Source organism: Lampris incognitus, chromosome 6 (assembly GCF_029633865.1).
Source record: "Lampris incognitus isolate fLamInc1 chromosome 6, fLamInc1.hap2, whole genome shotgun sequence".
NCBI classification, from domain to species: domain Eukaryota; kingdom Metazoa; phylum Chordata; class Actinopteri; order Lampriformes; family Lampridae; genus Lampris; species Lampris incognitus.
In genome coordinates, this window is record NC_079216.1 from 58,861,408 (window position 1) to 58,886,357 (window position 24,950).

General features: G+C 43.8%; 1 protein-coding gene across 1 annotated transcript in view; it reads right to left on the reverse strand.

The window, feature by feature from the left end:
* The window catches only part of ano3 (anoctamin 3), a 30,233-nt gene extending 23,627 nt beyond the window's left edge, over positions 1-6,606 (reverse strand). The window contains exons 1-5 of the mRNA XM_056282461.1: positions 6,402-6,606; positions 2,205-2,335; positions 1,476-1,631; positions 365-465; positions 179-223 (exon numbers count right to left, since the gene is read on the reverse strand). Of these exons, the coding sequence (XP_056138436.1) occupies positions 179-223; positions 365-465; positions 1,476-1,631; positions 2,205-2,335; positions 6,402-6,606 (638 nt within the window). The remainder of the gene's footprint in view (positions 1-178; positions 224-364; positions 466-1,475; positions 1,632-2,204; positions 2,336-6,401) is intronic.
* Positions 6,607-24,950: the final 18,344 nt, after the last annotated feature.

Consider the following 24,950-nt stretch of genomic DNA (forward strand, 5'->3'; position numbering starts at 1 on the left):
TTTGCCTTGTTGTGGTGACTGATGACTCCGGTCATGTAACATCGTCCAAATCTCCCACTGTAACCAAGGCCTTCAGATTTTGCCGCTCATGAATATCATCACAGAAACTCAGACATTCAGCACGCCCCACTTATGTCCAAAAGGCTGAAGTTAAGGCGTATACGGCGAATCTACTTACCTGCCCATCGTTTTGCTCTTCCAGTCTGTGAAGTAACATTTTTTCCTGAAATTGACAACAAATTCAAGCACAGTTGAAGCCCACTTCATCGACTCCACAACAAAATTAGTCAAGCGTTGGAAAACGGTTCCCACCCCGCTTTTTTTAGTTACCGAAGGCTCAGTTTCTAATTCTAGCAACAATTACCTGAATGGCATCCGGATGTTCATCTGCTCAGCATATTTACAAAGTGTATCCCATGGAGCATGAATCTTCACAAACATAATGTCGTTGTTGGTCAAGGAAGGCTTCGGGGTAAAAAAGAAACAGGCCTTAGTTACTTTCTCTGTAAATGAGAAACAAACAAATAAACACAGTCGTATGGCCTCCTCAGAGAACACGGTATTTTGTTAATCGTTCAGTATTATCACAGTCAGATGGGAAAATCAGATCCTGACGTGTCTTGGGACACCAAATGGGACACGTTACATGTTTGACACTAACAGCTACTGATGGGGAGGCGGAAAAGCAGAGGGTGAAGGTGTCAGCAGGAATCAGGTGGAATGAACGGTGTCAGGCAGGAGAGATTAGGTGTCAATCGTTCATCATCATAGTGGCCTTGATGGAGAAGGCATCTAGCTTCCTACTTATTTTTGGAGTTATGGACACCAAAATAAAAAATAAAAATAAATGAGCCTGGACCTGTTACTAGCTGGGGAGAAGAGGCCAGTTTGGACTCTCTATGCTTCAAAGAGAGCTAGAGGTAATTTTCCATGTGTGTGACTCGGATGCACTAATAACAACTAGAGACCATTAACATTATTATCAGAGCTCATTGAAAAGTCCATCTCCAGAAGAGAATCAATGAATCAGTGTTTGGAGTGAGAAAATAAATTACAAATTGATCGTTGTGCACATTTGAAGAAGGTACTGTGCTCTGATTGGTCAATGTCACATAACTTGTCACAGGTGCAATCAAACTTGTATCCAAAACGTCAACCTGGACGAACACAGGAAAAAAAATGGCGTCCCAGACATCGTATGGGTCATCTTCCTCCATGTCATACTACGAGGGATAAAACAAGCAAATGTTGTCCCCAACTCTCATTTTTGTTCCCGATGCCCCGCATTTGTCATATCGGCCCACCATCGGCCTGATTTTGTGTAGTCTGAGGAGGCCATAAGACTTTGAAATAATGGTACTGATGCAATGAGGTCAGCTGCCCCTTCATGACACCTTGACTTGAGCGCTATCGTTTTGCTTTACTAACCCATTAGGTATACAACACAACTGGGATGATTAGACATGGATCCCTACCTCCTTCTCCAGCATCAGGCCCTCAGCACGCAAGTTTTTCTCAAAGGTACACCTCTTCTCCACCTGTGGGCTGGACTTCTTGTAAACCAGGATGTAGTCAATACGCTTCTTCCCATCTCGGAAAAAGAGCCCAGATGAGATAGGTGGGTTCTTCCCCTGCAGAAATAGGAGCCTTGTCTCTTGTAAACACTGTGCACAGTGTTTGATGGCTATCGGTGGTTTAGTAGCAAAGTGCATGCAGAGTTATTGTGAAAATTGTTTTGTTTTTTTTTTTGGATTTTTTTCTCCCCAATCGCACCCGGCCAATTAATCCCACTCTTCCGAGCCGTCCTGGTCACTGATCCACCCCTCTGCTGAGCCAGGGAGGGCTGCAGACTACCACATGCCTCCCCCGAAATGTGGAGTTGCCAGCCGCTTCTTTTCACCTGACAGTGAGGAGTTTCACCGGGGGGACATAGCACGTGGGAGGATCACGCCATTCCCCCCAGTTCCCCCTCCCCCGAACAGGCACCCCGACCGACCAGAGGAGGCTCTAGTGCTGCAACCAGGACACATACCCACATCCGGCTTCCCACCCGCAGACACGGCCAATTGTGTCTGTAGGGACACCCGACCAAGCCAGAGGTAACACGGGGATTCGAACTGGTGATCCCCGTGTTGGTAGGCAACGGAATAGACCGCTACGCTACCCGGACGCCCCGAAAATACCGTTTTTAAGTGTGTGGTTACCTGAAGCGAATCCGTGCGGGCTTCTAATTTGGCCCGGGTGACAGGCTTCTGTATCAGAAATGACTTGTCCGCCCTTGCCTCATAGGTGCTTGCCTCTGACGACTCTACAATATGGCTCTTGCCATCTTCCTCTGTTTAATGACAATATAATCAAATATGTCATTCATTTAATCTGAGCATTCCAGAGGACAAAAGCTGAAATCCGCTTTGAATGATAATTTTAAAAAAAATTGAACATGGGTGCAAGGTTTACAGCGACACCTTAATTTAATTAAACAGGTTGAAAAAAACTAGGTCCTATGTCATTGTACCGTCACAGGGCAGATGGTGGCACACTCACACTGTGGTATGGCATGAATCCATAGCAAAACAGGAAAACAGCATTGCTCTGCTGTGGCTAGCAAACTGTTCTGAAACCCGAGCAGCACCAGAAATGCTTTATCTGCCAAGAACAATTATGGATAGAAATTTGTCTTGGTGACACGGGAGCAGCAAGACAAACCTCTGTGCACCCATGCTTCACTTGCACAGAAATTATCCATAAACCAGAGGCTCGCTTCTTTTTTGTCAGTGGCCCCAACACTGTCTGTCATTACCTTGTGTTTGTGCGTTTGTGTGGACAGGCTTTATGAACTGGTAAATTATGCTGATAATCGAGCCGTGACGTGACACATATTCAGTTCTCGGAGCCAAACAGAATATAAAAGCAGGAACCACAAACCTCTTATACGATGTTATAATTTCATTTAGCAGACGCTTTTATCCAAAGCAACACATCTGAGAGTTAACACAACACAAGGAAGGATCCAGTCAGGAGGCGACAATGCAAGTAAGTGCCAAAAAAAACAAAACAAGGTTCAAGTCCGATAGGGCATAAATGTCAACAGGCAGTGCACAAGGCAATGCATAGGGCATAGGCATAGGCAATGCATAGGTATTGCACAATGTACTTATTTAGCTGGAAAAAAATGCAAATGTATGAAGATATAGTAGTGCTTCATCAGAACATGTAAATTAGGTCAGGCAAAGCGTGGATCGTAGCAGTAGTATTAGTTGTGGGGCCTTGCAGACAGAGACAGATGTGTGGCAGAGTGTAGCATTTACTATACTCAGACTGATGTAGTTGTAACGAATTGGCATTGCCCCTTCGGTAAGCATTCATCCAGACAAGCCCAGCGGTCTGTTCAACGACCACAGCAGCTTTGTGGCTTAAGCCGGATCGTATTTTACTCCTGGAGAAAAGCCATAAACTTGAGCGTTTCATAAAGAAGTCAACCTATGATCATTACTGCTCTATTTCAATTATTCAAATTCCACAGAGATTTTATATAACAGTGGACTGGCTAAAGGATTTTTTTTTTAGCTCTTCGACGGTTCGCACCGCCAGATTCAGAGTGACTAGCACTCAGCTTCATGAGGTGCTCTTGTACTTGCAAAACTGCAAACAGCCCTTCCCCATTTCTAGATGTACCACCTCTCTGGTCTCAGAATATGGATTCTGTAGCAAATCTGCTCCTGCAGCGAACAGGAACAAAAGAGTTCAAAGCGTAATCATTAGTTCTTCTTTTTTTTTCTTTTTTTAATCCACATCCTCTATAATCCAGAAAGGGATTGCAGCGGATTGCTCCCTCATCCTTTGTGGGCTGACCACAACTAAGCAGTGTCATTAACTTGAGCTGGATGTCCTCAGGGAACAGTGAGTGACAACCCCTAGCTGCTTCATACTATTGACACTGAGGTAACAGAATGCCACAATGCTGCACATCCCTCATCTGCTGCCATTATCTTCCATCACAGTGCTCACATCTTGAGAATCAATGGTGGAATAGTGTTATCATTATAAGTGACTAAAGCCATAGTCTATTCTTGCAGCTTGCCCTTCTTTCGCTGCTTAGATGATGATAATAATAATAATAATGATGTTAATAATAATAATAAATATCTAACCATTTTTATTACATCTCATATCCTAAGAAAGGCACTATCCATCAAATAGACTTCTACCTCATTCTAACCCTAGGCCCAAGGAATGGGCCCGGTTATCATGCTGTATTATGGCATGAAGTTAAAGGAAATTTGTATAATAATAATATAATAATACTCATTACATTTATATAGTGCTTTTCTAGACACCCAAAGCGCTCCATATTGAAGGGGGTAGGTAACTCCCTTCAACCACCACCAATGTGTAGCACCGCCTGGGTGATGCACGCAGGGCTCGAAATTAACGATGTCCTGATGTCCCGGGGGCCATAAAAAATCCTACTGGGACACAAATATATTTTGTCTGGGACAATTCCGGGACAGTGAAAAAAATGTCAAAGTAAACTTCGAAATAGGTGTTATTTGCAAAGTCGTTAATTATGAGTATCTAGACGTTTGTCGTTTGAATAATTTAATAAAAACGTGTGAACGGCGAAACTACAGAAGGCTGACGTTCTTGCAGCACCTCACGATGGGGCAGTCAATCACCTGTTCATGCAAATCATAGAATGCATTCTGCGTCATCCACTCTGCCAGTGGCTGCTGCTTGACTCGCGCCAATGCAACATTCATAGAGCCAAAGCGATAGACCATCATCAACCACAGTTAAAAGAAGAAGAAGAAAGAAATGCTGAGGTGGTTGAATAAACAGCCCCCTGATGCAAGCCCCAATACTGCCGACTCCCGAAACTCCTGAAACTAATATTCATATGTTTAATAAAAGAATAAGTATTTTAAATTTATATGGTGGACCAGAGTCCATGGTGTGATGATTAAGTGACAAAAAAGGATCAAATTATATGTATTCTGCATAATCGGGGGGGCGACGACAAGAATTAAAATTTGGGACACGGTTGGTTATATCTGGGACAATACAAAGTAGAATTCGGGACAGTTGTGGGACACTGAGGAAAAAAGTTAATTTCGAGCCCTGGATGCACGGCAGCCATTTTGCACCAGAATGCTCACCACACATCAGCTTGAGGTGGAGAGGGAGGGATCATTGAGCCATTTACATGGGGGGATGATCAGGTGGCCAGATGGAGAGTCAGGTTGGGAATTTTGCCAAGACACCGGGGAACCCCCTACTGTGCGATAAGTGCCATGGGATCTTTAATGACCACAGTGAGTCAGGACCTCAGTTTAACGTCTCAGCCGAAGGATGGCACAGTGTCCCCGTCACTGCACTGGGATTTTGATATTTTTATTAGGACCAGAGGGAAGACTGCCACCGACTAGCCCACCAACACTACTCCCGGCAACAACTCAGTTTAGGAGGTCTCCCATCCAAGTACTAGCCAAGCCCGTACCGGCTTAACTTCCATCATTTGGCAAAGCCAGGGTACATGTTAGTATGGCCGCCTACGACTGACTGCAACGTCAGATGTTGATGACATTGGTTCTTAAAAGACATCAGTTTGAGTTTCCCCTGCATGGAAGGTCGATAAAGTCGCTGGATTTATCAGACCGAGGTATAAAATTGTTAACTAGGCAAAAAAAAAAAACAGAAAAAGAAAAAAAAAAGACCCAGGGCTATTTAACAGTCAAATTCAGACTGGGGTATTAAATTGAATTCAGCCACTCCAGAAAGATTGTAAGGAAGTGTGAATTTGCAGCAGCAGATTACACTTCAACCGAGACTACTTTGTCAATCTAATTTCAATTTCAATGGATGGCCTCTGAACGGCCCTCTGCAGGAGAATAAATAAGCCTAAACCATTCCTCCATTATCGTAAGCGGCGCCATTTTACTAGTCCGTGGCATAGTGTTACTCTCCCCAAACCCTCTTACTTTCACCGGGATACTGTGACAGAACATGATTTTACACAGTGTTTTCTGAATCCCCTGAAGATTTAATGCAGTTTGCTAAATCACTATTATGTATAAGCCTTTAATGTCCCCATTGCCATGAAAAAAAGCCATCTAACCATCAATTCCAGTATTACCTGTAACATACACATTAACTACGAACATGGCTTTGTATGAAGGCTCTCGGAGCTATATATATATATATATATATATATATATATATATATATTCCATTAATCCATACCATATTGTTGATGCAGACAACTGGTGTTGCTCCACTGACTGCAGCATTAATGACTTACTAATCTGCTTAAGCACGTAGTGTTAAGACAGTGGTAGACAGAGAAGTGCAAACCCGTCTGACCGACCGACTGACAGACCTGACTAATGGCTTGACTGACTGACCTGTCTGCGGGGGGAGGAGGCTGCAGGAGGTGCTGATGCTCTGGCTGAGCCCCTCGGCTTCCGGTTTGGGCTCGGGGCTCAGAGGCACAGACAGGAAGTGGTTGAGGTTGAGCGGGTGCGTCTGACTCTGGGCCAGGCAGGGAAGGCTGCGGCGGGACGGCTTTAGGGTCTTCTCCTTCAGTATCTCGCTGATGCTGGTGTGCATCCCTGGGGGGAGGAGGGGAGGGATGCAGATAAGTGGGTTTACAGCTTGACGTGTATTTATATGTGCATATGAAAAAATGATAAAATACAGTCACACGTGAAAAGAAAATACATCCCTGTGCAGGACAGATGGGGGGGGGGCCCACAACGGGGCATTAAATACTTCCCTTTTGTAATGAAACAAACAAACAAATAGGACAACAAATAAAGTGGATATCAGGATAAAACTCTACAAGCCAGAGAGCTTTGTGGGAAAAAAAACTAGTTGCAAGAAACACTAGAGCACATCAACATAGATCTAATGCAGGAAATCAAATCGAGAGAAAGGCGGAAAAGAGTGCAGCACTTCAATCATTCATGGGTCCATCTCATCATAGGTTACTGTGGCGGTAATGATGTCACACTAGTCCCAGGAACGCATTAAAATGATCAGTACACCCTTTCGACGAATCCCTCTGCCTCAATTCCAGGCGTGTTAACAGTCCAGCCAGTAACCAACCTTTCCAATAACCGCCGTCTTGTGAGAGGAACCATCTGGCTTGTTCTCCATAAGCGTTGCCGTAGTCTCACTGATTGAGGTCATTTTCAAGGTTAGTTTAGCGTACGAAACTAATGTTGCGTGAATGGCTGAAGGAGCTAGGTGCTGATATTGCCGATATAAAGTGTAAGGACCATTTCAGTGGCCGATACTGCTGGAGGCATGTCCATACAAATGACCTTTGCATAACATTTCAGCATTGTGTCAAATCATGCACGCCCCCCCCCCCTTCTCCTTCATTCACGAGACCCCTTGTTCCCAAATGGATCTTGCACACATCCCCGGGAAGGTGGCTCCCTTACACCTCCGGTGAGGATCTCTCCCGGTGACCTTCCCGAAACGTTGAGCCGCGTTGATAATTGGCTCTCCGTCAGCTGTGAGCCCCGTGCTTGAAGCAATGCGGGAACTCATTTCTGTCCCGTGACATCGATCTTGATGGGATTTCCCCCGTTCTGCTGGGTGAGAAAGGCAGCCATCGAAAGATGTATAAGCTTTTTGGGCTCAGGGGAACCACTAATCACGTTGTTTTGTTTCCTGCGCAGCCCAGCAGACATAAAATGAATTAAACCCAGGGAGCTCCAGCTATCATGAATAATGGAGGAAGGAGGGGGGGAGGGGGGGGGAGATTGTGATCCATATTAAGACACGAGTACACTTGCTTTAAAGAAAAAGTACCAAGACTAAACATGGTTTTGAGCTATCACACCAAACCGCCGTGTTTGTTACCCTCGCCGTGTCAAGTGTAAAAACAAGGCCCGGCTTCCCCAGTCGAACAAGTGCCTCTGAAGTGTACTCAGCTTCTGCTCAGATGCCTCCCCACAATTCAATAACAATTTAAGTACGGGTTGTTGTAGTGCAGAGCATCACACTGCCCCACTTACTCTCCCATTTGCACTCGCACGTTTCAGAAGCCATATTTTCACGCTCAAGTCGTGAGAAAGGTCTGCTCCCCTCCGCAGCGAACGCAACAACAAGTCTTGATGACAAGGTGATAAATCAGCGTGAGCTGTGAGCCTTTGTTTGCGAAAGCCAGGAGCTTAAGTTGCCATGGTGTATCCGCACCGTCTCTGGCCAGAATCTAAAAAAAACAAAAAAACTTCTGTAATGAAAACTGTCCTGCTAGAGGACACGACTCTCCCCCTCTCCACTAAGGGGATCAATATATAGTTGGAGCACATCTTGAAGGTCGTTACCCGAAGGTGCATCTACAGAGGTGGGTAGTCTAGATGATCCCAGGAGGAGGCGGCTCATCTGGTGTGGTATGCTACACCGGAGCACGGCCAGCTGAGTTGGTTGGGGTTCAGGCCGGCTGTGCACAACTGCCTCCGAGGAAATTCTGCACAGATATGAATTACAGCCACGGGTTTCTGTGCCTCGGCCTCTGCAGCAGCGAGGGTGAGAACGAGAACGAATCCTCCGCACCAAACTTTTCACTTTATGCTTTCATGCTACACAATATCTCCGTGATCTCCGTCCCACTGGGAGGCTTGCTGTACTTTCCATTTTGAAGACTATATTTATCTATATACACATGCACTACACAAAGCACAAAGGGTTCACCTGATGCGAAATCCTGCTTTTAATCTAGCTGTGGCCTGGACGGCCGATAAAACAGGTTAATCGGGGGAAAGTGAATCCCATGCGTTCTTGTGTGTGTGAGTGTTTGAGGGGCTTGCATATGTGTGGGTCCTTGAGAGACACAGTTGAAAGTCGTACGATAGCCTATGGGCTGGTCAGTTGAGCGTCGGCACGCCTTGCTTTAGAGAACACGGTGAAAGCGGACGACAGGTTGAAACAGCGCAACGAGAAGCAAAACGAGTCGACGTCCGAGTGGCGGTGACTGGAAAACAGCTTCAGGATTTCTGCACCACGTCAGCACCATGACGCATCCCTTCACCGCAATCCACCGCGCACACTCACCAACTCCCACTCAAGCTGTTTGCTTATCGGAGGGGGAGCTGGCCATGCTGTAGGGAAGGTCATGATCCAGGATTTGGATCTTTCCTGGGCAGCTTTCCCGTAAGGATATTGTGACGTGAGATTAAAAGGATTTTTGTGTTTGTTTGTGTGTGCGTGTGTGTGTGTGTATTCACGGTACCATGTGTATTCCATTGTATCTTCGTACACATGTTCAGATGTTTGTAATGAATGTAAGAAGGATATACAGAATTTGATGTTTTCCGATACGCTACATGCTGATTTTCCCCGATTCAATTTCTGCCATGAAAACCAAGCAAATTCTTGTTGCGGTGTCGTAGTTATTTTTTATTTTTTGTGTGGATGCTGTACTCAGTTTGACTAACAGGCTGTCAAACGCTAGCATCGCACAACTGGGCTCCATTTTGTTTATGGTTCATAGACACAAACAGTCAAGGCTTAACAAACAAACAAGCGATGACCAAACTGCTAAAAGGGGGAACAGGTCTATATAAAAAGTAAGGTTTAACAGTAAAACACAACTTTTTTCCTCGACATGGACTGGAGCAGGCGACGCGGTTTCTGGACAGTATTTGTGCTGCGGAGGATGCAGCAATACATACAGAGCGAATTCAGGTCAGTGGGGTGTTTACCCATCATGCCACCATCCCTGCTTATTCCCTACCTTCAATTATTCATTTTGTGTTGAGCCCATAGCCCTGTCAGCCTCACAGTTGTCAGCCGAGGAACATTTTGCATTAGGAGCTTTTACTGGGAGACAGAAACCATTTATGGCCTCCCTTAACACAGTGCTTTCGGGGGAGGCAACAGTGCAAAGAGCATCTCCAACCCCCCCCCCTAAAAAAAACCCCAAACACACACACACACACACACACACTCATAGATCCAGATCCAAAAACTGCACCTTAATAAGATTAGTACAGAGATGTACAACTGAGATGAACCCCGGTCCCCGGACAGCCCATCTTATTAAAAAAATAAATAAATCCATTCATCTTCCTGCTTCTCCAAGCTGCTGCGCTATATATATATATATATATATATATATATATGCTTGTGTGGCGCTAACATCAGGCACCTGAGTCGAAATAACCGAACAAGCAAACACACAGAGTGACTAAACAAGTTTCAAGTTTATTTGTCGGATATGAAAGGTGTGTTTACTCTTGTTCTCATGATGAAATGCTTCTTTTGCCAGCTCAATACACTAGCGGACAATAAAAGTACTTAGACGAGCACTTAGAGAAATCAAAGTGCTACCTCTCCAACCTCCTCTCTAGCTACACACCACCCCCCCTCCCCGCGCTCCCCTGACACCGTCCACACCCCTGGGCTCAAGTCCACGGGGGGCCGGGCCTTTAGCGCAGCATGGCCCCCTGCTTTGGAGCTGTCTCCCGGACTCCATCCGAAATGCTGGATCCACCCTCAGCTGTAAGGCTCAGCTCGAAACCCACCTCTTCAGAAAGCCATTCAATAAGCCTTTTTCCCCAATGGGTTGAGCTCTCTCCTCACCCCCCCCCCACCCTCCCTCTTGTTTGTCGTTTAAACTCTGTGCAGTGTCCTTGGGTTCCTTGAAAGGCGCTTTAAAATCCAATTTATTATTATCATTAAGAACAGGATGCATGTGCAAAAAAAAACAGCTGGTGCAGACTTTGAATGTACTTGGCTGTATGGTGTGCTACAGCAGAGAAGGTCTGGACCGTAGTAAGATGACATACGCATGCAGTGGGGTTGTAAACAGTGAACATGTGCAAATGGACGACGGGGGAGTCAGTAACAAGTCATATTTAAATTGTAAATGAATAACCAGTCGGAGTGGAGGTGAAGTAATGAGGTAAAAAAAAACAACCTCAAACATCACACATCAAGAAATACCATAGCTCTTAGTTGTAACATGAAGAACACTCGCCTTCCCATTCCACACTTTCAGACTGGTGTATTTGGGGAAAGCCAGGGTTGGGAAGTCTGGCTGTGCTGTGAAGTCGGAATTCCAACTTAAAGGGAACATCCCTACGCATTCTTTTAAAGCAGGATATCAGAATTCCCGACTTCCCGACTTGAAAGGAGTGCAGCAAAAATTCAAATATAGAATGTTGTCAAAAGAGTTATGTACAAAATGGAGATGAACTGTAGTTTGAAAATGGGGTTGCTGAAACTTAAATATCGTACCAGCATCATCAAATTTACCAAGTTGGATTGTAAACCCTTTATCTGCATTACTCCACTCACTCTAATTGGAAAGGCTGGTTGCAAAAAAGTCAGATGTCTCTCATATTGTGTTTTTTTTTATATATATATATATATAATGCTGTACAGAATCTTGAATAATCTGAGGACACCACCAACAGTAAGTTCTTTTGGGTCACTACCAGCCCATAGTGATCCCATGTCATTATCAGTAAACATTCTCTTTATGTCGTTGACAAGGTTTTAGAATGTAAAGACAGGTATCTGGACATAGTTGAAATACCAACTGAGGTATATTTTAACAAATAATAAGCATCAATTTTGAGACTAGCTTTTCCCTTTAACTACAGTTACACATTCAAACCAATACAAGGTGAGTAATGTCCTCCTTTAATTACGGTGGTTTAACCATTTGACTAACATATGTGGCCATATTGACTACTCTATAGCTGTATGAACTATTTACTTGTCCCCAGTGCCGTATACTTTAGATCATCTTCGGATTTGCCAAATGACTTGACATATGGATTAAGTGTGATTACAAGATGAAATGAAATAAAATCGAATTAGGTATATTTTAATCAAATGTTATTTTGAATATTGAATCAAATGAAATAAAAATAATGTCACTAGTACTATTGCACTAAAGCATGAGAGTGAATCCTAACCGTACCCAGTACTGCGAGCTGAACGACGACTGCACAAGATGACGGGTGTGAATGAGAGGACTTTACATTGGTTAGTCACATGGACAGTGACATATCTGTCAGTCACACGGCTTGTCAGACAAAAACACCTTGTAGCTGCAAAATCTGAAGTTGTCAACAAAAAAATCAGGACAAAAACTAATGCGTTGCATCAACATTTGGTGCACATGTAAAAGCTATGAGTCCAGGGCAGCTTTTTATTTACCGATAGGTTATTAAACCTACATGTTCAGTCTTGTTTACAGAGACAAAGGGAAAATCTGCAGAATTGGGAGTTAAGGGTTTTTTTGTTGTTGTTGTTGTTGTTGTTTGTTTTGTCTTTGGCCTAGCCAACTAGTCTGACTGTGAAAACACCTGAAAGCAGATGGCACTTTTTCCACCGAAGTTTACAGGGTGCAGGACCCTATTATTTATTTTTTTTCATGTTAGTATTTTTTTTTCTTTATTGAACAAAACATATAAACAAGAAAATATTACATCACAATAGGACAAAAAGTAGTTACAAAAATATAAATTATTTCACAATTAAAATTTACATATCCATAAAAAAAAGAAAATAAAAAAGCTCGAGATACAGGATTTAAGTTAAATTATATTCTTCACATAGTCTTCTGGTTTTTCTGGCTTTAGGATTCATACATTTTTTTAAAGATCCTAAATAGGATGAAAGAAGTGCTTTGAATACACTAATGTTTGGACGCTGGTGTGCAAATTTGGTACAATGAATATGAAATTTAGCAAATATTAATAGAAGGTTGATAATATACATTTTTTCTGAACTTATTTCCTCATTTTGTGACAGACCAAATAAAACATGTTGGATGTTCAGTTTACAAGAAGAGTCAATTTTGTTATTTATGAGATTATTTAGATCAATCCAAAAAACATGAGAGTAAGTACAATCCCAAAATAAATGACATATGGTTTCATCCACATTGCCACAAAAGGAACAGAGTGTGTCAATATTAATCTTGTATTTTACAAGAAGGGACTTGACTGGATAACATCTGTGAAGCAGTTTAAATGTAACTTCTCGTACCTTATTTGTAATACAATATTTTCGTGATAAAATCCAAGTGTTCCTCCAATCTATGTCATTATAAATATTATTCCAGTAGAAAATGGCTGCAGGTTTAGAAACAATGTCTTTCTGAATAATATTTCTAATGCATTGATTAGTGGCTTTATCACTTAATAAAGGACACAAGTTACCAATATATATGTCATCAGGAGTTAAACCTGGAATAGTACAACTTTTACCTTTAGGAGCAGACAACAATAACCTTCTAACTCCATCTGATATTGAATCAAATACAATAGAATATTCTCTTGGTGTAACAGGGAAACCATATACAGAAAGAAATTCTTCAGAAGTGAAAAGCTGACCATTGTCATTCAGTAATTGACTAACAAGTAAAATTTTATTATCAACCCATCTCTTAATATATAAAGATTTGTTCTTAAACCTAATATCTTGATTGTTCCAAATGAAATATTTATGGGGAGAAAATTTGTGTGAGTACATCATTGACCAGGATAACAAAAGTTGACTATGAAAGTTGGACAGTTTTATCGGTAATTTATAAATATTGTAATTGCACCTTAGGAGAAAATGCATTCCTCCAAGTGAATTAAATATATGGGCAGTAATAAAATTCCAGATTGAGTTGGGATTTTTTAAGAAAAGTTTGATCCATTTGACTTTAAAAGAAGAGTTTAAGGAGGTGAAGTCTAAAGAGTTAATCCCACCAGAACATAACTTATTTATCATGACATTCTTCTTAATATAATGTATTCTTTTTTTCCAGATAAATTCAAATAATATTCTGTCAATTTTAGCTGCATATATAAGTCTTGAGAGGCCTTCAACTTTAGCTACCAAGGATCTTCCAGTAATAGACAAATCTCTTTGAAGCCAAAGGTTAAATCTCTGTTGGACTGAAGCTATAAGTGGATTAAAATTTTCAGATAGTCTAGAGCTTTGGTCTTTTTCAATTATAATACCAAGATATTTAACCTTATGCTTCACAGGGATCCCAGAAATAATAGTATCTGTGCAACTATTAACAGGAAGAAGCTCACATTTTGAAATGATCAGTTTAAGGCCGGAGGCCATTGAGAAAGAGTTAATGACTTTGATTGCTTTATCAACTTGAAATTTATCCTTTAAAAAAAGTGTTGTATCATCTGCAAGTTGAGTGATAGACAGTGTTCTGCCAACAATAGAGAGACCCAATACATCACTGTTTTTGAAATGAATGGAGAGTAATTGCATAGGAAGAAGGAAGAGATATGCCGAGATCGGACAACCTTGACGGATTCCACGATTTAAGTTAAATCTTTTAGTAGTGCCATATGGGAGTTTGATTGAGCTATTTGCACCTGCATATAAGGTTTTGACAGATTTTTTAAACATATTCCCAAAACCAAAAATGTCAAGTGCTTTAAATATGAATTTGTGTTCAGTGGAATCAAAAGCTTTATAAAAATCTAAAAAAAAGAATGAAGCTGTTGTCTGTAATTAATTCTGAATGATCCAAGATATCAATCACCAGTCTTATGTTGTTTGTTATGTGTCTACCAGTCATGAAACCAGACTGTGTTTCATCAATAATGTCATTAAGTGTACTTTTCAATTTTTTAGCCAAACACATAGCAATTATCTTGTAGTCATTGTTTAAGAGTGAAATAGGTTTCCAATTATCTAACAACAAATAGTCTTTTTGCGGTTTGGGAATCAAAGTGATCAACCCCTGAGACAGTGAAGGAGGGAGCTTTTCATTAGCAATGCTTTCAAAATATACTTTAGGTAAAAAGCGTGATAAGTCCTTGGAGAAACATTTATATAACTCTGACGTTAATCCGTCATTCCCAGGACTCTTATTGAGTTTCATTTTTTTAATAGCATCCTCAACATCCAATGTTGTGATGGGGGCATCACACAAATCTTTATTAGCATTGCTGATGCTCTCAATATTACCTAAAGAGTTGAAGAAACTTTCCATGTCATTTGTTGACAGTTTAGACTTATATAAGTCTTTATAAAATAGTTCACATGTCTCAGAAATCTTTTTAGGGTCTTGTGTGATGACACCATCTGAACAGAGTTTGGTCATGCTGCAAAGTGTATTATGTCGTTTCTCTAATTTGAAGAAATAGCTGGAGTTTTGCTCTCCCTCCTCAAGCCATCTCCTCCTAGAGCGCACAAAGGCTCCTTTTGCCTTGTGAATACATAGATTATCTAATTTTAATTGTAGAATTTGAAGTCTGTTCTTGTTATCCTCTGATAAATTCTCAAGTGGCTGTGATGATAAAGCAATAATGTCAGAGATCTTTTCTGATTCTTCTTTTTTTCTGTTTTTAACTATTTCAGCTCCTCTTTTCAATATAAGGGACCTTAATTCAAATTTCATGAACTCCCAATTTTTGCCATACATATTTTCAGCACATGCCTTATCCCAGCATTCATCTATTTTTATTTTAATCTCCTTTACCAAAGATTCATTCAATAAAAGAGAATTATTTAATTTCCAATATGAGTTGACTCTTTTAGTTTGATGACTAGTAGACATATACAGCTCCAAAAAGATAGTTTTATGATCCGTCAAGGGTGTTGGTAACATTTAACTGAAGAGAGATGTTCAGATAATGGATCAGAAATCAACCAATAGTCAATACGAGACTGTAATGACCCTGACCTGTTCTTCCACGTAAATTCTTTAACTGTAGGATTCTTATACCTCCAAATATCAATCAGATCTCTTTCATTTATAAAATCTAACAAATAACTATTATTTGTATTACTTTTATTTGGCCATCTATCTAACATATCATTAATTGAATGATTCCAGTCTCCTCCGAATATGATCTTTAGATCTGCAAATTTACTTATTATAGAATCAATTTTTGCATTTACTGAATGCATTAAGGTAATATTCTCCTGTTTGTTGTTATAACCATAAACGTTTCCCAATAAAAAATACCTGGTCATTAAATGAAATAACCAACAAAATAAAGTGACCGTTTGGATCTGTCTGTAAAAAGAGATAACTTTCCCTTTAAATGTCTCTCGGTGGTCAGGCGCCATGTTTTGGCAGATTTCAATTACCTTTCTGCGAACGTCTCCTCCGCCTTCCTCAGTTGGCCCGTGGAGTCGCAGGTTCCATCTTCGTTTGTATCGTGGCAGCTCCAGCACCTTGCTTTCCACATTTGGGATTTTTTCCTCTGCTTTACTCACTCTCGCTTCGGTGTGCGTCAACTTTCCTTTCAGCTCCTTGAGATCTTCAGAAATAAAGTTAACAGTGTAACCAGTTATTTTCTTGCCCGGTGCGGGACTCGATACGAGGTGTACTGCGCCACAGGGCAACATCACTAACCGCTCGGCTAAAGGGTCAGACCCGTTAACTAGGAGCTAACGGGTCTTATTGGTAGTTTACAGTCGTTACCCTCTCCCGGAAGCGCGCCCTCGCGTTTTGTTATTCCCGCGCTCCGAAGAGACTTCTGAGGATCTGCACACTTCCGGATCCCACCGCTGCCACCAATGTAACCGGTTATTTTCTTGCCCGGTGCGGGATTCGATACGGGGTGTACTGCACCACAAGGCGACATCACTAACCGCTCGGCTAAAGGGTCAGACCCCTTAGTTAGGGGCTAACGTGTCTTATTAGTAGTTTACAACAGTAACCTGCAGGTCTCTGATACTTTCCCCAGTGCTGCTAGCTCCTTGCTCTCTGATAGCCATCTTGAGCGTGGCAATGATGTTCTCTGCGGCGTCGGTTTCCATGTTTTGTCTCTTGCCAAAACGTTTGGATGGAGAAGAACCGGGAGTAGTAATTTTTCTCTTATCTGAGCCCAGATTTTTTTGCCATCACACGTGGCTTCAATTTTTTAGCCGGAAAGTTCGTTTTGTTGCTTTTAAAAAGTTTTCAAGACAGAGCGGTTTCTGCAGTAGACCGAACACTACGCCGCCATCTTGGCTCCCCTCTGCAGGACCCTGTTATACAATGCTGGCACAACTTCCACGGCGCATCATTTGAGCAGAGTAAACATCCTGTTTTTCTCCCCCACTCCCAGTTTCCACAGCTCTCCGTCCTCCGTTTTGTGTCTCCTGCTTGCTTGCCTTCATGGGATTTTCTGCAAAGCCGCTGCTGTGTACGTTTATCCACAATTTATCCCACAAAATCCGTGAAATGTGCCTTCGGCAGACAATTTCGTGTTAAAGGGGGGGGGGTCTTTTTGCAGAATGTCACGGTTTTACACCAAAACTGTTTGCTTTGTGCATTTGATTGAATGGTAAACGGACGCCTAGTCCACACCTTACACGGGCGTTTTTGAAAACGGGGGTTTCCCCTCCTTGTTTACACGACAACTGTCTTGCTAGAAACGGAAAAGTTTTTCCTTTGCGTTTTAAAAAAGTTCCGCGTTCAGACGACATCGTTTTTGAATACGATCCGCATTGCACACGTATCCGGAAAAGGAAAAAACGACTGAAAACGCTGTAGTATGCATGCCATGCCAGTAGGTGGCGGTGAAACTTTGTAACTTTTGGTTGCCCTCCTTCGAGTAAGGGTGGACTGAGAATTTGGCACATGTAAATAATGCGTATCACAGTAATGGTGCAGCGAGTCTACACTTTGCTGGAGTAGCGTTATTAAACTTAGCAGGGATAAAAGCACAAACACAGCTCGGTAATCCGCCCTTGTTAATGGCGTCTTCTTCTTCTTCTTCTTCTTCTTCTCTCGGTTTACTGGCGGATCGCAAACAATTTTAAGGTGCCTACCGTCACCTACTGTAAGAGAGTAAAATGTCATTTTACCCTATTAAATTCTACCCATCAACCTTGTGTCACTTAAAAAAGTAGAGTGCCTTCCTGGTGCTTTTAATCCCCTCTCCCTCTCCTTCTGTTCCCAGTATCCCCATCAGATTCCACTCCCGTCCCGCCTCTCGGACTTTATCCTGTAACCTTTCTATTTCCACTTCATACATGTTACAATATAATATTACATGCAGAGGTGTAAAAACCAGGTCCAGAAAGTAAAAGTCCAAACCATGTATTTACCCCACTCATGCACTACACCAGCAGATTCTAGTCAACAGCACTCCTCGACTAGGTAGGGAAAACTAGTTAATGAAATCAGCTGGTTTAGTGACATGGTTGGAGCAAATACACGGTTGGGACATTTACTTCCTGGGCCTGGTTTTTACACCTCTGGTACATGTTCTGCGTTTTCTTTAACGCCACAGTTCTCACACTTATCACTGTCCCCTTTTCCCCATTTTAAATAAAGTGCCATTTAATCCTGTGTGATCCAATCTTAGTCTTTTTACGACGATCTCCTCCCTTCTGCTCCTTTCTTTATAATTCTTTGTTATGACAGACTTTTGTATTTTGTAATACCCCCGTCCTTTCTGGTCTTCCGCCCACCTTTTCTGCCATATCTTCATTCCTTCTCTCTTAATCACCGCTTTTCCTTCTCCTTTTCCAAGTGGAACTGATACTTCTTACTCGCGCATGGCTATTTGAGTGAAAACGTAATACGCATGTGCGAAGTGGAGCCGTGACGTCGCCGTTTCCGCAGGACCCGCTCCGCCACTGTTTAAAAAAAATCTCCGTCCAAATGAAAACGCAAAAACACGTTTCTTAACACAATGAATGCGCCGTTATAGGAGCACGCCATCCAACAGGTGGCGATATAACCCTAACCGTTGGTCAATCAGAAGTCTGAAAAAAAGCCTGTTGTTAAGCTTCGTCAAATTGTCTGTGAATGTTCTCTCTCTTCGTTAAATTGGCGCGTTGAGAGCGAACACCCACTCCATACCAGCTGGTGGCGGTAATGCGCCATTTCGTTGTTTGCCAACCGCCAATAAACACCAAGAAGAAGAAGAAAAATAAGAAGTAGTAACAGTAGTAGTAGTTGAGAGTGGGTATTGTTACGGGTCTAGATAGATCGATGCCATCGGCTATCCACTAGTTTACCTTAGATACACATGACCCGCGCTCAGGGACATGTTACACACTTTGATTATACTTGGCTGCACTGAGCAACTCGTGTGTGTGTCATTCTTTATAAGATAGCCTACTGAAACATGGTGCCAGAAGTCGGAGAACTTATTTCTTATTTTACTAGCTCGCATGTTTAAGTTTGTAGGCCTGAGTAGGTCACATGTCGGAGGATTCCGATTCAGAGCAAAGTACCTCTGCTGAAGACGTTGTCACAGAGGAGCTAACGCTAGCATTACCGGCGCCGATAGCATCACATACAATGGCAGCTAACGTGAATATTCCACCACCGTCCCCGATGAGCTTCACGGGCGATTGGAGTGTCAATTGGGACATTTTTCGGGCCGAATATGAAGACTACGTCCTCGTCACGGGCATACTTGGCAAGGACAAGAAAATACAAGCGGCTACTCTAAGGAGTGTGATGGGAAGTGAATGCAGGCATATTTACCGCCACAATCTGAACCTCTCAGAAGATGATCAATGGGATCCTGACGCCATACTGAGAGTGTTGGGGAAATACTTCAAGCCAGCAAAAAACACAATATACGAGAGGTACATTTTCGGGAGTTGCAAGCAGGAGGAAGGAGAATCGTTTGATACCTTTGTGACGAGACTGAGAGAGAGGGCAGCAACCTGTGAGTATGGACAGTTGAAAGATGAAATGATCCGTGATAAGATAGTCCTGGGAGTTGCAAGCGAGGCCGTTAGGCGCAGGCTGTTGAGAGAGAAGGATTTGAACATGGTCACAGCTATTGACATGTGTCGCGCAGCAGAGCAAACTGACATCCGTATGACAGCAATGGAGTTTGCAACAACACCGCAGCCGGAGGCAGTGCATGCCGTTGCTAGGCAACCCAGACAAAACCAATGAAAACAGAGCAATCCACCCAGAACAGCAGGAGATGCAGGCAATTGCAAATATTGTGGCAGCTCGCATTCAAGGGGCAGAGAGCATTGCCCGGCCTTCGGGAAACAATGTAGGTCATGTGGGACACTTAATCACTTTTCTAAAGTGTGCTTAAAGAGCAAAAAGGGGCATGCTGAGGGCAAGGTAAACTGTGTGGAATACACAGAAGAACCCCCAGAGCATAGTAATGTTGCAGATGATCTGTACATGTTTGAGTCAATCGGCGCAGTGCACACCAAAGGAAAGAAGTGGTTTGTGACTCTGAAACTCCACGACAAGCCACAACAATGTCAGCTGGACTCTGGAGCCACCTGCAATGTAATGGGCTTTCAAGACAAGAAAAGGCTGGCCCCAAACACACCTCTCCGCCCGAGTGACACCAGACTGAAACTGTATTCGGGGGAAACACTGAGCTCTATGGGCACCTTTGAGACTGACTGTACTGTGAGAGGCCAAACACACAAGCTCTCATTCGAAATAGTGAGGACCAGCCAACATCCTCTTCTGTCAGGCTCCACCTGTGAACGCTTAGGGCTCATGCATTTCACAATTCCAGAGGATGTGCTCAAAATGGAACACACACAACCAGGAGCCCTAACTAAAGAACAGCTTATCAACAGATACAGTGACGTGTTCAACTCCCCTGTGGAATCCGTGCCTGGGGAGGTCCATTTTGACCTTGATCTTAGTGTTGCTGCAGTACAGAGTGCCCCTCGCAATGTCCCAATCGCAATGAAAGCAGCAGTCAAAGCCCAGCTGGACAAGTACGAGGCTGACGGCCACCTTGCGCCTGTCACAGATCCTACAGATTGGATCAGCAACATGGTGATTGTTAAAAAACCGGAGAAGCTGAGAATATGCATTGACCCTAAACCATTGAACAAAGCCCTAAAGCGCTCTCACTACATCATGCCTACCTTGGAGGACATTTTGTATAAATTGCCCAAGGCCAGAGTCTTCACGTTAGTGGACGCTCGGGATGCATTCCTGCAATGCAAACTGGACTATGAGAGTAGCCTCAGGACCACGTTCTGGACCCCCTGGGGGAGGAAGCGGTGGCTCAAGTTACCATTTGGAGTATCGGTGGCGCCCGAGGTATATCAGCGCAAACAGCACGAGCTCCTCGCCGGTCTGAAGGGCGTTGAGCCCATTGCAGACGATATCCTGGTCGTCGGCTGCGGGGACACAGACAAGGAGGCTGGGGACGACCACGACGTCAAGCTTGCGGCGTTGATGGAACGCTGCCGCGAGGTCAAGCTTCGCCTCGGCCTGAAGAAGTTGCAGTTCAAGGTGGCTGAGGTGCAGTTTCATGGCCACATTCTCTCATCTACTGGACTGAAGCCCGATCCAGAGAAGGTGAGAGCCATTATTGACATGCCGAACCCAACAGATGCCAAGGGCGTGCAGCGTCTCATTGGCTTCGCTAACTATTTAGCCAAGTTCATGCCTCATCTATCTACTGTCTGCGAGCCGTTGCGACGCCTGTTGGACAAGGACACACCCTGGCACTGGCTGCCTAAGCACGAGGCGGCGGTTCATGAGCTTAAGGCGCTGGCGACAGCCATGCCCGTCCTGCGCTACTATGATGTAACTAAGCCAATCGCAATCCAGAGCGACGCCAGCCAGAGCGGTCTCGGATGTTGTCTCATGCAGGAAGGTCAGCCCATCGCATTTGCCTCGAGGGCTCTTACCCCCACCGAAAAAAACTATGCACAAATTGAGAAGGAGTGTCTCAGTATCGTCTTCGCCTGCCAGAGGTTTCACCATTACCTATATGGCCGCGACCCAATCACAGCAGAGACGGACCATAAGCCTCTGATCTCTATTTTCAGCAAGCCACTTCTCAATGCGCCCAAGAGACTCCAGAGCATGCTCATGACTCTGCAGAACTACGACCTGAGGGTAATCTACAAACCAGGCCCAGAGATGTTCATAAGCGACACGCTCAGCAGAGCTACGGCTGCTGGATGCTCCGGCAGAGGGACTGCATATCAGCAACACGCTATCTGCTCTCTGCAACAAGAGCAGGAAGACATACAGCACGTGAACCAGGCAGAGTACCTGAATGTGACTAACCAGCGGCTGGAACAGATCAGACGACACACCGACAGAGATGAATGCTTACAGGCACTGAAGAACACTGTTCTCGTGGGCTGGCCAGATGTAAAGGAGGAAGCGCCCCTCATCGCTAGGGAGTACTGGCCCTTCAGGGATGAAATCAGTGTGCAGAACGGAGTTCTGTTCCGGGGGCAAAAAGTCATCATCCCAAAGTCACTCCGCCCAGAAATGTTGACGCGCATACATTCAAGTCACATAGGGGGTGATGCATGCTACCGACACGCTCAAGAGACATTGTACTGGCCCAACATGCAGACAGAGATAAAGGACTTTGTAAGCAGCTGCTCGACCTGCAATGTGTACGCCCACAATCAGCAAAAGGAGACCATGCTCTCTCACGAAGTACCAACCAGGCCATGGCAGGTCTTGAGCATGGACCTATTCAGCTTCAGACAGAAAGACTATCTCCTAATAGTCGACCACTATTCCGATTTTTGGGAGATTGAGCTTCTACCCGACATGTCTGCAGAGACAGTCATCAAGCGATGTAAGGCACAGTTCGCCCGACATGGTCAGCCAGAGAAGGTTATTACAGACAACGGCCCTCAGTTCACAGCTCAGTTCACACGGTTCGCTTCTGAGTGGGAATTTGAGCACGTGACCTCCTCTCCCAGACACCCGAAAGCGAATGGCAAGGCCGAGTCGGCCGTGAAGATTGTAAAAAATCTTCTGCGTAAGGCCGCGCATGATGGTGAAGACCCCTGGAAAGCCGTGCTTCACTGGAGGAATACACCTACGGAAAACATGGGCAGCAGCCCAGCACAACGCCTCATGTCCCGCCGGTTGAAGACGTCCATCCCGGCGGCAAGCAAGCTCCTGGAACCAGCTGTTGTCGTGGGCGTCACTGAAAAGCTGCGCCACAGGAAGCAACTCGCCAAATCCTTCTATGACAGATCTGCCCGTGAATTGCCGGTACTTGAAATTGGGGAAGTCGTACGGATGAAGCCCCTGCCAGGTGATAACACTGGCCGCTGGAGAGTCGGAACTTGTCTCCGCAGGGTTGCGCCGAGGTCTTATCTTGTGGACATTGATGGCTCCCTGTACCGTCGTAACAGGATCGATCTCAGAGTGGCTGAGCCAGCTGCACGAGCCGCGCACGATCCTGTTGAACCCGCTGCGGCACACACACCGGACGGGGATCCAGCTACAGAAACTATCATTGAGACCCCTCAGGCTGTGTTCGAGCCGAGCCCCATCAGGTCCATGCCCAAGGCGCCATCTACTCCTGTTGGCGCTCCGCGTTCGGATGGACACACTTACACAAGGGTTGGACGGCTGTCTAAACCTCCACTGAAACTCACTATGTAATCTGAATAATGTTGATGGTTGCTATGTGGGAGAGAGGGGGGAAAGAGGAGAAATGTTATCATACGCTACTGTGGTTATTACACTGGTATGGGATATGAAGAGATTTACTGCTGTTGCACTGTTATTGGTTGTTCGTATATGAAAGTAATTTTATTTTGCACTAACTTCATGTGTATGTGTTTATACTTGGAAAAGGAGGATGTTACGGGTCTAGATAGATCGATGCCATCGGCTATCCACTAGTTTACCTTAGATACACATGACCCGCGCTCAGGAACATGTTACACACTTTGATTATACTTGGCTGCACTGAGCAACTCGTGTGTGTGTCATTCTTTATAAGATAGCCTACTGAAACAGGTATCACTCACCAGGGACGAGTTGCCAGGACCAGGACCGTATGCTTTTGTGCTTCACCGCCGTGTATGTACTTGGTGTAGCTGGCAGAGACGGGAACTCCTCCTCGGTTATGCAACGGACCTCCGAATCACCTCCGTCTCGTGCGTAATCATGGCCACCGCTAGCTAGCGCACACGCTAAGCTAGCTTTCTTATCGTCACTTATCGTTTTTTCCCCCATTTCAGGATAAAATCTTTACGCGCCGAGTGAAGAGTCTGACCTGAACAATAAGCAGGCAGATAAACTTGACAAAAAGTAGGCTTTTCACGAGTCTTTCAAAAGTCTGCTGCACAGCGTTGCAAGGCTCGTCTGCCCAGGCCGCCATCTTGAACGGTCGCTGCTCAAAAGCCAAGCAAAAAAATCAGTTTTCCGTACAGACTTCTGGCTTCTCTCTAAAACTCTAATTAAATACGGTATTACAGGTGTAACGGGTTAGTTTCTTGCCCGGTGCGGGATTCGATACGGGGTGTACTGCACCACAAGGCGACGTCACTAACCGCTCGGCTAAAGGGTCAGACCTGTTAGCTAGGGGCTAACGTGTCTTATTAGTAGTTTACACAGTCAGTATTTTAACAACATCATTAACAGATCACAGAGCTGTAACCATTAGTGTTAGAATAGAACTTTATTGTCATTGTACAAGTACAATGAAATTTGACAGTGCAGTTCTTATTTAATTTTTTATTAATTTTTTTTCTCTGGTGAACGTGGGTTAAAAAATGCCTCCTACTGGAAAATGAACAGTTCCCTATTAACTCACAGCAGTGTAAATCAAGAGCTGGAAAATCTTATTACCCTCCACTGGAACAAAGCTCAAAGAGAAGGATTTTTTTGGACCTAATTGGGAGCTCCTTAAATTTGACATTTGTAAATACTTGGGGAATTATGGCAGCCTGCTAACCAAATCCAGGCGAATCTCACAAAGAGAGGTTATTTCAGAAATCACACCCCTGTCAAATGTCCCACCAAAAAATTTATCTGAAGAGGGGAGATTAAAACTCGCTGAGTTACAAAGCAAATTACAGATGACGTATAAAATGAAAGCAGAGGGAGCTTTTGTAAGAGCTGGGCAGAAATGGCAAGGTGAGCAGATGTCTGTGTATTTCTTTAATTTAGAAAAATCACAAGCCAAGTATAATTCTGTCCCGCAGTTGAATATTGCAGGAACGGTTACTGATAATAAGAAGCATCTCAAAGGTTTGTTATGAATATTATTATTCTTTATACAAACCTATGTACA